Below are 12,262 nucleotides of genomic sequence, written 5' to 3'. Positions count from 1 at the left end.
TCGACCGCCAATGGGCGGCGACGATGCGCGCCTCCCCGTGGTGGTTGGGTCAAGTTCCAAGGCAGGGGTGAAACTTATTTCAATGTCGTGTATTTGTACATAGTTTATATTGCCATCCTACCCCTCCCCTTCCTTTCCCTCCCCCTCTCTTTTCATTCCCGCTAGCTGCAGCTCAGGTGCTTCGGGTTTCGATGGCAGATACTGCGGCTAGCAACGCCTTTTCCTTCATTTTTATTTTTATTAATAATAAATAGCCACGAAGAACAGCAACAGGGGAGTAAGTTTCTACAGGCGTCATCACACGTGAACAGAAGGAACAAGTGTGATAGCTCGGAGTAGTGGGTAATTCACGCGAGGTTCAAAACAACCAATTGACAAGATATAAGCGCTAAACTTAACTAAACGGTTTTATGGGTTAAAAACAGGGACAGAAAAACGCCAGCCACTTCCCTCCGGGCTAACTCGACGACCCACCCGTGTTGTTGTTGCGACTGAAAGAACGGTGAAAATTAAATTGCACGGGCCTGCCGATTGGCTCGAGCTGAGCCACCACCGCTGCCACGCGTAGGTAGACGGGAATTCAAGGATATGTGCGGAAAGAGTGAAAGAACCCCACATTTGGTGTACAGATAAAGATCGAGAAGACTCGGAAAGAAGGAAAACTCTCTCTGGTCACTCTCGCTCCCTATCCGTTTTGAAATTTGAAATCGCTCAGCTTTTAAGCATTGACCCGTATCAAACGGCGCACTTCTTTGGCGTGTTTCGTGAGCAACTTAGACCGCGTTACCTCGGACGCTATCATCGGCTCTGCTGCGTTAGTCACTTTGGCGTTGCCGCTGTGTTCCTTCATGGGTTGGTAGTTTAATTGCAACAAACGCTTCGACAGTGTTTGGCTTTGTGTTCCTGACCTCGGAAACCTGCCCCACTCACGTGAACGCCCGCCTGTTCCTTGGACTGCGTCGATGCCGACGTGAATCCTCTTGTGTGTCAGCATGTTACAGTCGACGACAGTAGCCGTGGTGGTTACCCTGCTGCTTGCGATCTTCGTGTGCGGAGCGGCTCAGTCACCACACCAACGTGAAACTACGAAACGATACGCTTGCCTGCGCTGCTTTCAATTATACCAGGCGTCAAAGCTTCCGCTGGGGCTCAGTGCTTATGGCACTCGGCTGCTGACCCGAAAGACGCGGGTTGGATCCTGGTCGCGACGGTCGATTTTCGATGGAGGCGAAATTCTAGACGCTCGTCGAGGTCAGTGCACGTTAAAGAACCTCGGGTGGTCGAAATTTACTACGTCGTGCCTCATAGCCTGAGTCGGTTTGGGACGTGAAACCCCCCTAATCCGTAAACAATTACCAGGCGTCAGTGAAATGAGGCGTCGCAGTGTGGATGGAGTGGTCTCCGCTTCGTCTCTTTGGTAACTGTTATTGGATACGGAGACGAGCTAACCAAATTTGACAAAGAGCCGAAACGTCGCGGGAGGCTGTAGACAAAGCGAAGGGATGCGAGTGTGGTCAATGGCAAAAGCAGGTGAGTGAAAATTCATATTAAATATTTCTCTTTATTTTACTGGACTGTTTTGCTGTCATGGAATAGGTTCAGTTTCAATGCGTATCGATGCTATTCAATTTCACGCCAACAGGAGTACTATGAAAGTCGTGTCCCAGGCAATGGATAATGATTTGCAAGGCAACCTATGCTTGTGCCTTTTATATTCGATGGAATATCTGTGTCCCAAGGAAAGCTGTTTCAAAATTTTCAACCTCGATTGTAACCACGTAGCTATTTCTACTCTACAGTTGTCAGCACGTTTGTCTAGAGCTCTCGAAAGGCCAGCTTTTGGCTGCATATACATGTGCTGCGTCTACTGATAACCTCTGGTTTGAGATAGCGTGCATCTGGGCACGCGTCGGCGTCCTGGTGACACTGCCATCATCCCTATCGCCGCGCCGGTTAGCCGCCGCAATCGCCGGCAAAGGCGTTGCAGCTCGCGGAACCAAAGCCGAGATAACACGTCTGGACACACGCTGTAGCAAGAATATTCCGAAAAGTTTTATTTCGAAATTCCGTTTAATTACAACGGCATTGACTAGATGAAGAAGATGGAAAGTGAGAAAACACGAGGCATGTTTTACATATACCTCACAGAAGCACGGGTGTTATACAAGACATTGAAGGAAGCAAGCATACACAACTCAAGACCGGCAAAACGGCCTAGATCGATGTAATATACCGTCCATTGCACGCGCAATGTGCTGCATATTTCACGTCGATGTCGGAAGTCAGGTAGTTGAGGAAGGGTAGGGGTTGGGGTTATTAAACAGAAAAATTATTCCGTTTCCGTTTAGTAAATAGTTTTTCAAGTGAATATTTATTTACACTGCTTCTGTATAAAAAGTGCTACATTACGCTGCAAGAAATGTAATTGTATAGATGAAGATGAACTTTATATCTTTATATAATCAACGAAACACGTTACTTTTCAAGTCTCACGCCACACCACTCTAACGGCCCCACGGCCTACAGTATTTGCAAATAAAAAACAAATTACCTCCCCGCCTTGACCTGCAGTGGATAGGGGCAAGGAAAAGCCAATGCCAGAGCTCAGCGCCTACATTGGCAAGCATGCTGATGCGGATCGCGAGAGCGCAATCTCCTCCCGGGCCTCTTGAAGCTAGGACATGAGCGTTTTGTTATCAATCATGGCCTTGTCAAGCTCTGAGCTGAGCTTTGTGTTTTGAACTTCCAGCTCGACGAGCAGGTCGGCCCTGGCGTCCTCCATGGCCTTCGTGGCAACCCGAAACTTCCTCGCAGCTTCGTTGTTCTTCCGTTCCAAGTTCTCCGGATCCTTGTAGTCTTTCGGACCGGAACTCTGGCGTCTCATCGGACCGACGGGGCTGGCACATTGCTCAGGAGGACCCCCCACACAGGCAGAGCCGCCGGTGACGCTTGGACAGACCGTAGCGGAAGACGAGTTGCTGCTGTCCGGAGATGTACGGATGGTCGTCACAGCGTTCGTCTCGAAGGATGTCAAGGCCTCGGTCGTGGGGTACCGGGAGGCTTGCGACGAAGCCTTGGACGAGGACTGTGTCGACGTCGACTGACTCCTGGAACGCCTACTAGAGAGTAAAATGGCGCGTATACTTAACACTAACTGCTGGAAAACGAACAAGGACAAAAAATCACGAGAAGAACAAAAAATTTGTTGTTTTTATAAGCAACCCCTTACTAGCGACTCGTATGAAACGGTCGTTCATGTAATAAAAATAAACAGTGCAGATTCGCTTGTTTGAGCTCTGGATTCTAGGACAGTCGACAAAAAAAAAATTGAACCAGGTCAACCGGCCACAGTCTTCCCGCAGTGGCATACGTAACCAACATACAGACAGCGCACGTTCTGCATTTTGGTGGCAGGAAATAATGCTGTCAAAATAAGCCCACAAATAGGAAGCTCTAAGTCTTATTGATGCCAATAGCAAATGCCAACAAATTGCAATTTGAATTTCTGTACATTTACACCTATCTCTCGGTTTCACATTGATAGATTAGGGGCGTATCCTTTTTTTAGCGTCTTCGTGCCATTCGTAAACAGCATAAATAATATCGTAACTATTTAACCTCCACGCCTACACGCGAAAAATAATATATAAAAGGCAAAATAGCGCTCGCAAGGCGCAAGGAGCGGTTATGGGAGTGCACCGTTTTGGTAGAAAACAATCACATACCGAAAAGCTGACGAAGTCGTCCCACCGTCGCAGATCACGTACTGCTCTCAGTCAGCCTAAACGCGGCTATGGTGGGCTGCATGGGAGCGATTCTCCTCCACAACTATTGGGCGTCACTGATGTACAGCCAATGGGCGGCGAGGATGCGCGCCTTCCCGTGGTGGTTGCGTCAAATGACAAGGCAAGGGTGAAAGGTTATTTCAATGTCCTGTATTTGTACATAGCGTATATTGCCGTCCTACCCCTGTCCTTCCTTCTATCGCTCCCCCCTTCCTTTCCCTCTTCCTGCCTTTCCCTCTTCCTGCAGCTCAGATGCTTCGAGTTCTGATGGCAGACACTGCGGCTAGCAACGCCTTTTCTTTACATTTTTATTTTTATTAATAATAGATAGCCACCAAGAACAGCAACAGGGGAGTAAGTTTCTACTACCGTCATCACACGTGAACAGAAGGAGCAAGTGTGATAGCTCGGATTAGTGGGTAATTCACGTAAGGTTCAAAACAACCAAGGGGCAAGACAAAAGCGCTAAAATTAACTAAATGGTTTTACGGGGTTATGGCAAGGACAGAAAAACGGCAGCCGCCTTCCTCCTGGCCAACTCGACGACCCAGCCGTTTTGTTGTTGCGACTGAAAGAAGGGTGAAAATGAAATTGCACGGGCCTGTCGACTGGCTCGAGCTGAGCCACCACCGCTGCGACGTGTAGGTAGATGGTAATTCAAAGATATGAGCGGAAAGAGTTAAAGAACCCCACATTTGGTATACGGATAAAGATCGAGAAGACTCGGAAAGAAGGAAGACTTTCTCTGGTCACTCTCACTCCGTATCCGTTTTGAAATTTCAAATCGCTCAGCCGTTAAGCATTCACCCGTAGCAAGCAGCGCACGTCTTTGCCTGTTTCGCGAGCAACTTTAACCGCGTTATCTCGGACGCTGTCATCGGCTCTGCTGCGTGAGTCACTTTGGCGTTGAAGCTGTGTTCCTTCATGTGTTAGTAGTTTAATTGCAGCAAACGCTTCGACGATGTTTCGTTTTGTGTTCCTGACCTCGGAGACGTGAACTGACGTGAACGCAAGCCTGTTACTTGGACGGCGTCAATGCCGACGTCAATCCTCTTATGTGACAACTTGTTACAGTGAACGACAATAGCCGTGGTGGTTACCCTGCTGCTTGCGATCTTCGTTTCCGGAGCGGCTCGGTCACCACATCTACGAGAGATGACGAAAGGGTAGGCTGTCCTGCGCTGCTTTTGATTATACCAGGCGTCAAAGCTTCGGCTGCGGCTCAGTGTTTATGGCACTCGGCTGCTGACCGGAAATACGCGGATTCGATCCGGGCCGCGATGGCATTATTTCGATTGAGTCGAAATTCTAGAGGCTCGTGTACTCTACGAGGTCAGTGCATGTTAAAGAACCTCGGGTGGTCTAAATTTAGTACGGCGTCCCTCGTTGCCCGGTTCGGTTCGACACGTGAAACCCCAATATACCATAAACAATTACCAGGCGTCAGTGAAATGAGGCGTCGCAGTATGGATGGCGTAGTCTCCGCTATGTCTCTTTGGTAACTGCCCGCCGCGGTGGTTCAGTAGTTACGGTACTCGACTGCTTACCCGAAAGACGCGTGTTCGATCCCGGCCGCGGCGGCTGAATTTCGATGGAGGCGAAATTCCAGAGGCCCATGGTCGAAATTTCCGGAGCCCTTCACTACGGCGTCCCTCATAGCCTGAGTAGCTTCGGGACGTTAAACCCCAGCCACCCTAGCCAAGAAGGAGAGCCAAGCAAGCTGCGAGCCGGACCCCAGTTCGAGCAACATCGGGGATCGGGCGCTGTGCCCCTACACCCGCACCCTGGACAAGGACCCATCTCGCTTCCCCCCAGAGATCGCCACTGTGCACTGCAACTGCGTCGAATCGCTGTGCGGAGACATGGGTGACTTCCGCTGTCACGAGGTGAAGGAGAAGCTCCTGGTCAACTACCCGGCCAAGGGTCGCAACTCGAGCGTCGAGGTGACCACGGCTTGCATCTGTGTGGCCAGTAAGAGCATGCTGGGGTCTCCGACCCAGACCCGAGTCCTTATGAACACTGCGCGCAACGGGTGAAGTCGTGTGTCAAGTTGAGTAGGACGTGTCGCTTCGATGGAGTGTTCGAAAGAGGTGCAATGACTGCTGTTGCAACAGTGTCCAACATTCTCGGATAAAAAATTTTGAATTTTGGAAAACTGTAAGGTACTGTTATAGAAATAGTGAAGGTACTGGTCCATTATTCCGATATGTAGCAAAATCTTTCTTTTCAAGTATTCCCATCTCTCGCATCGAGCCATTCACACTCCTATAGAGAACCAATGGGGAACGCTATCGGCGGCAGCAAAAGCGTTGATAGAAAAAAAGATGCAAGCCTGCCGAACGGGAGATCAGCGGATATATTGATTGCTATAGTGAAATCTTACAATATATGAAAAAACTACGTTAATAAACTCTTTGCCGTTCAAAACTGCTTTTGTCCAAAATTATTAGGTATGAAAAATGGCGGCTCAGCTCTCGCAGTTCTCCTACTGGTATATTTTCCGAGTGTTGCTTCCAGCCAGCAGCAGACCAAGTAGCGCACTCGTCGACGAGGTGCAACAGTGCTAGAAACTGGTAACGTGCTTAAAAGGAATGAAAAATGCTAAACTGCATTGAAAAGAACTGAAAACATTCACTATAAACGGAAATAACTTGCCTCAGTTTCTTATCATTGAAGGAAATAACCAAATAACCAGGAATGAGATCGCTGTCCTTATCGTAGAAGTGAGCAACGAAGGCATTTATACAGGAACATCGATTCGGGCAACGGAATGATTATGCGCAGTTTTTAATGCCTTGATCAAGCTGTGCGATTGTTATCCTATAGTCTTAAGTCACACAAATAAAAAGAAAAGTAGAAATGCATACAATATGGAGTAATTATTTACAATGGAAAACCGTGGTAGGAAGATTCAGGATGAGACGGTCACTTGAAACTTGGACGGAAGCTTGCATTATATATTCACGAGAATGGTGTGCTATATGTGGAGAAAACGCAAGCTCCTCTGGAGCGCTGTTGCTCATCCAGAGGAAGTAAATATTATATTTTGATTCCAAGATTAAAGGAGTCCATGTACTTCAGGTGCATGCTTTTCTCAAGTCACCCAAGTGCACAAACAGCCTTTTCAGGCTTCTCGTTCTAAGAGACAAAGGAGAATGTCATTTTTTCCCCGATTTCTTCGTTGCAACCACAACATTAACCTGGTAGCGATGTCAATGCACGCTAAAGATCCTCTGGAGGTTGAAATAATTCCGGATCTCTCCACTACGGCCCACCTTTCTTCCTTCTTTCACTCCCACCTTCCTCCCTTTCGTCACGACGCGGTTGAGCTGTCCGCCGAGAAGTAAGACATTTACTCCTGCATTTCCTTTCGTCAAAAACCACTAATCTCAGTGCTGTGCTCGTCTATTGAGCCGGAGTACCCGGGTTTGAGCCCGGCCGCGGCGGCCGCGTTTCGATTGAGGCGAAACGCAAATAGCACCCGTATGCTGTGTGATGCCAGAGGAGGTTAAATAATTATTAACGCTAAATCGTTATATAGCTTATTGCCAACGAAACCCGGCGTCGGCGTTGACCAGGAGCAGTAGTCCCAAAACCCCATATGACGTCACTTTGATATCAAAAGAAAAATAAAATTTCTTGCGAAGGTGCAGGGAATTGAATCCAGAACTTTAATATTGCGATGTCCGAATGTAAGACGTCTAGCCATCTCCGTCCGGACTCCTCCTCCCCTTATATGACTTGGATTAGATAAGGTGTAGTTATGTCGCTGCTGCTTTCTTTGTTATGTGTAGCCACTGGGTTTCTTTCTCACACTTGTGAATGTCAAGCACAAGAACTCTCAGCTCGTCCCCATCTTTGAGTTTTGAGCGTGACACTTAGTCGCACCGGCCGCGGTGACTCAGTGGATATATATTGTTTTCGTTTACTGATTTCGAGGTCGCGGGATGAAATCTCGGCCGCCACGGCCGCACTTCGACGGAGGGGAAATGGAGAAACACTGGCATGCTATGAGATGTCAGCGCACGTTATAGAACCCCAGGTGGTCTAAACTAATCCGGAGCCCTTCACTACAGCGTGCCTCGTTAAACCCCACATTTCATATAATTGCAATTTTAATTGCTGGTTGCTTTCCTCCGTTTTTGTTAACCAAGTGAATGTAGTCGGACCTTGGTGGCAAGAGTTCTGGGCCTGTTTCGCGGACGTACACTTCCATGTGAATAGAGGTTCCGCGTCTCTAGGTGTTCTTGAAGAGACCACATTGTGATATCATCTACGTAAATCACGAACTGCAAGGTATTTCAGCTAATTTCGACGCTAGTGATATGACTACCATATACATAGTAAAGGAGCTTATATTAAACCCGATGGTACTAATCTAAGGTGCACTAATTAGTGATTTGTTGTCCATTTAGGCGAAAAAATGATGTCCTATATTTCAGCAGGTCATGTACAACTCATCATGGGGGTTACAGCTCGAAGAAGACGAAGGACAAAGCAAGTAGACTGCACAGACGAGCACTGACTCGAAACTGACTTTTTTATTGAAAAGAGCAATTATTATTACAGAGAATTATTACAAACTCGCCCAGCTGCCCATCCTTCTTCATGTACAACTTTAGTAATCCGTAAGTGAATGACCGCAGCTTTTATATTCTCAAGGCACTTTCGCCAGGTCCATAGCCACCAATGTGCCTGCAAGTTGTCCATGAGGCGACAAATGTATGACCTATTCAATCAGTGCAGCCAATCCAGTTTCGTGTACAAGCTTATCCGAAACCCAATCTGTCGTAAATGCTGTTTTAGCTCGTTTTCTAGCCGTCATAACAAGCACATGGCAGTCATCTTCTCATAAGTTTTACACATTGTTGGCGTGTTGTGAGAGGCCGTAATGACTGTGTGTTGGTACGAGTTTCCCACCTTTCGGAATCGGGACCCCGGCCGAGAGTTTTCAGTGTAGTAGAATTCCCCTTCGTTGTCATACCTCATTTGCTACACCCGAAATGTCATTAATAGTTTATCCTTCCTGGTTCTTAAAGACCTCGTACGAAATGTTACTATTGCCGGTGTTGTTATTCAGTTCAATTTATAGCAGCCAATCGCTCCAAACTGATTAATAGGTATGATGTAATTCATGTCTTGTCTACATCGTATTTTGTCTACGGCAGCTCCGGATGCCTTGAATGGTTTGGGAAGAAAAGGATTGCTGGCTGACCTGCACACTCCCAAGGCATGAGAAGAAGAACGATCCGGACACCCTAGGAGTGATCTTCGATCAGCCGCCCCTTTTTCCACGCGTCTCAATGTCCTCACCCCTCTCTTCGTTCCTATGCCTAAGCTACGCAAAAGTCAGTGCACATCCTATGGGCCTGTTGGTTTTCGTGACGAGCTGTTTCAGCCATTAGTTATTTGACTGAATGAACGGCTCAGGATGTCGAGTAGACTGTACCTCCGCCTGTTTTCGACGTTTCCAGGGGATTTTTTTTTATTGCCCTTCATCTAACGGGAGTTGTATAGAATGAGTAGGTTTCGGAGTTGGCTGTTCCTCGCTTTCTGTTGTGTCAGTGTAATTTATTTAACACCCTATTTAACACCTCCTTGTTGTTTTAACTCTCTACATCGTCTGGAATCTACTTAAAGAAAAAAAAAACATTTATTCAGGCAAAAATTTTGAAGGCTTAGTAGAAGAATGCGACTGTGTTTCAGACTGCTGCGGAAGGGGTCAGCTACCGTTGTGTCACGCCACATAATGGCAACTAGAGCGCAGTGCGCTTGGCGTCAAGTAACTCGGCAAGATCCGGTAGTAGCGTGTACTGAATATGAATTAGGTCAAGGAAGTCTAATGATATGCGATTTATGCTTTAAATGTATGGAGCTTCGTAGGATTCCTTGTCGGCGCCGTGGCTTAGTTGGTTAAAGCGCCTGTCTAGTAAACAGGAGATCGTGAGTTCGAATCTCACCGGTGCCTGCGCCTGTTTTTTAGTTTCCAGCAAATTTATAGCGATACACAAAAAGTAGGCTTTCCTCCTCTTTGTTATTTCTCGTTTGACGGTGCACTGAAATACTGCCCTGGATTTCACGACAAGCTATGCGTACAAAAAGGGCAGTGTGTTGCTTCAGATATGTTTATATTTTAATGCTTTTGTCTTTTCTTAATCGCCGTCGGCTTGCGACGGTATCACTTTCTGTTCGCCATATTGACAAATTATCAGTCATATGCTAGGTCGCTCTGGAAAGATAGCAATCACGCGATACCGCTCTTGCGGTGTTCGAAACTGCTAGCGGTTTACGGTACACGAGGTTTAATGCCCCAAGGGACTCGGGCTATGAGGAACGTCGTAGTGGAGGGCTCCGGATAATTTAGACCACCCGGGGTTCTTTAACGTGCATTGACATCGCACGGTACTCGACCCTCTAGCATTTCGCCTCCATCGAAATGCATGGGACCACCGCGGCCAGGATCGAACCCGAGACTGCTAGCGACGGCGCAGTCCTGCTATCTGTGAAGTTCGAAGTAACGGACATTCGTATTCCTACGATATTTGAGTGGGCGGCCTAAGTGCAGCTTCAGGACGTTAAACTTCCCATGTCATACCGTACCGTATTACCCAGTACCGTACCGCACCGAACCATGCCATGCCATTTCATACTGGAGCATGCATGGTATGACAGCGCATGGTATTGATCATTCAGTAATATTATAAATTGATCAACGCCACAAAATAAATAAATTAATTAAATATCCGCTGTGCGCCTTGGTTTCTGTGGCTGTTTACTTCTCTCATGGTATTGTAAGTAAGGTATGTTATGGAATGATGAAATAACACCTTACCATACCACACCATGCGCTGTCATACCATACCAAGCCATGCCTTGCCGTGCCACAAATACTATACCATGCCGTACCGTACCCTGCCATGCCATAACATGTACCGTAATATAATACATACGCTGTAGCATAACATACTATATCGTGCCGCGATATACCATACCATGCTACATCATACTACACCATGAGCTCCAGTATCATACACTTCATGCCATACCATACCGCACCGAACCGTATAATACCATACTATGTTCTGCCATACCACCTATGCTATATGCTATACCATACCATACCAAACATACCACACCATAGCATACCGTACCATGCCCTACCACCCTGTCTTACCGTACCGCACTGTAACACACCACTCCATTACATACCAAACATACGGTACCGTACCATACTAGTCATGCTCTGCCATACCAGGCCATACAATGCCATACCTTACAATACCACACCATACCATACCGCATATTATTATACCACACAAAACCATTCCATACTGTACCATGCTTATGCCATGCCATAACATCTGCCATGAAATACCAAACCAAACATGCCATAGTGCATGTAATACCGTGCCGTATTATGCCATCCCAACCATGTCCTACCATACCATATCGTACTGTACCATACCATACCATACCATACCATACCATACCATACCATACCATACCATACCATACAATACCGTGTCTTACCTTACCGAACATATAATTATTTACCGTACCATATAATGCTGTGCCATTCTGTACCGTACCGAACATACCGTGTCATAACACCGTAGTGTCCCGTATACCGTGCTGCATCATGCCGTACCAACCATGTCCTACCATACCATATCGTACTGTACCATACCACACCATTCAATACCGTGTCGTACCTTACCGAACATATAATTCTTTACCGTACCATACAATGCTGTGCCATTCCGTACCGTACCGAACATACCATGTCATAACACCGTAGTGTGCCGTACCGTGCTGCATCATGCCGTACCAACCATACCTTACCATACCACACCATATCACGCCGTAACTTACCATACCAAGCCAAAAAATCCATACCGTACCATATATTATGCAGTACCATTCCTTACCGTAGAATACTTCACCGACTCTGTCGCTGCCATGCCTGCTGTCGCGGGGTATGAAACAAGATGAATGGACATGCAAAAACATGAATTTCGATCCCACAGAAGTGTGGTTAAGTAGGTCTGCTCTGGTTGCAAGTTGTTACGGTGTGGTATATGGTAGGGCATGGTTGGTACGGCATGATGCAGCATTGTACGGCACACTACGGTGTTATGACACGGTATGCTCAGTACGGTACAGAACGGCACAGCATTATAAAAAACAACGGGAAGGCACCGGTGAGATTCGAACTCACGATCTCCTGTTTACTAGACAGGCGCTTTAACCAACTAAGCCACGGCGCCGACACGGTAATGCACAACGGTGAGCTCTTCCGGAGCATCTCTCGGATATAGTTCGACTTGCCGCACCTAATTAATGTTCTGTGCACACTGACACCGGACCCTGTCGAGTTACGTTGAGCCAAGGACACTGCGCTCGCCAGGTCTCTACAGCGTGACGCAATGATGGCTGTCGGCCTCTTTTGCAATCCTCGGGAAGCGTTCACGCTTTTG

The 12,262-nt window shown here is 47.2% G+C and overlaps 1 protein-coding gene and 2 non-coding genes across 3 annotated transcripts; 2 read left to right on the top strand and 1 right to left on the bottom strand.

The window, feature by feature from the left end:
• Nucleotides 1-2,999: 2,999 nt before the first annotated feature.
• Nucleotides 3,000-5,821, top strand: LOC149331705 (uncharacterized). The gene is made up of 2 exons (XM_089557400.1): nt 3,000-3,087; nt 5,475-5,821. The coding sequence occupies exons 1-2, from the start codon at nt 3,000-3,002 to the stop codon at nt 5,819-5,821; spliced, it is 435 nt and encodes a 144-aa protein (XP_089413526.1).
• A 3,858-nt stretch (nt 5,822-9,679) lies between these two features.
• Nucleotides 9,680-9,753, top strand: TRNAT-AGU (transfer RNA threonine (anticodon AGU)). Its single transcript has one exon. It is a non-coding gene; the product is annotated as a tRNA-Thr (tRNA).
• A 2,225-nt stretch (nt 9,754-11,978) lies between these two features.
• On the bottom strand, nt 11,979-12,052 carry TRNAT-AGU (transfer RNA threonine (anticodon AGU)). Its single transcript has one exon. It is a non-coding gene; the product is annotated as a tRNA-Thr (tRNA).
• Nucleotides 12,053-12,262: the final 210 nt, after the last annotated feature.

The sequence above is a fragment of the Amblyomma mixtum genome, chromosome 8, assembly GCF_055824585.1.
Source record: "Amblyomma mixtum isolate Tamu chromosome 8, ASM5582458v1, whole genome shotgun sequence".
NCBI classification, from domain to species: Eukaryota; Metazoa; Arthropoda; class Arachnida; order Ixodida; family Ixodidae; genus Amblyomma; species Amblyomma mixtum.
This window is presented reverse-complemented; position numbering and strand designations above follow the sequence as displayed.

Bases quoted from the DNA above. Each gene is read 5' to 3' on its own strand.
- LOC149331705 (XM_089557400.1), top strand. From the start codon at position 3,000: ATGGTCGTCACAGCGTTCGTCTCGAAGGATGTCAAGGCCTCGGTCGTG. The intron at 3,088-5,474 runs GTGTCGACGTCG...GTTAAACCCCAG, and splicing joins CGAAGCCTTGGACGAGGACT to CCACCCTAGCCAAGAAGGAG.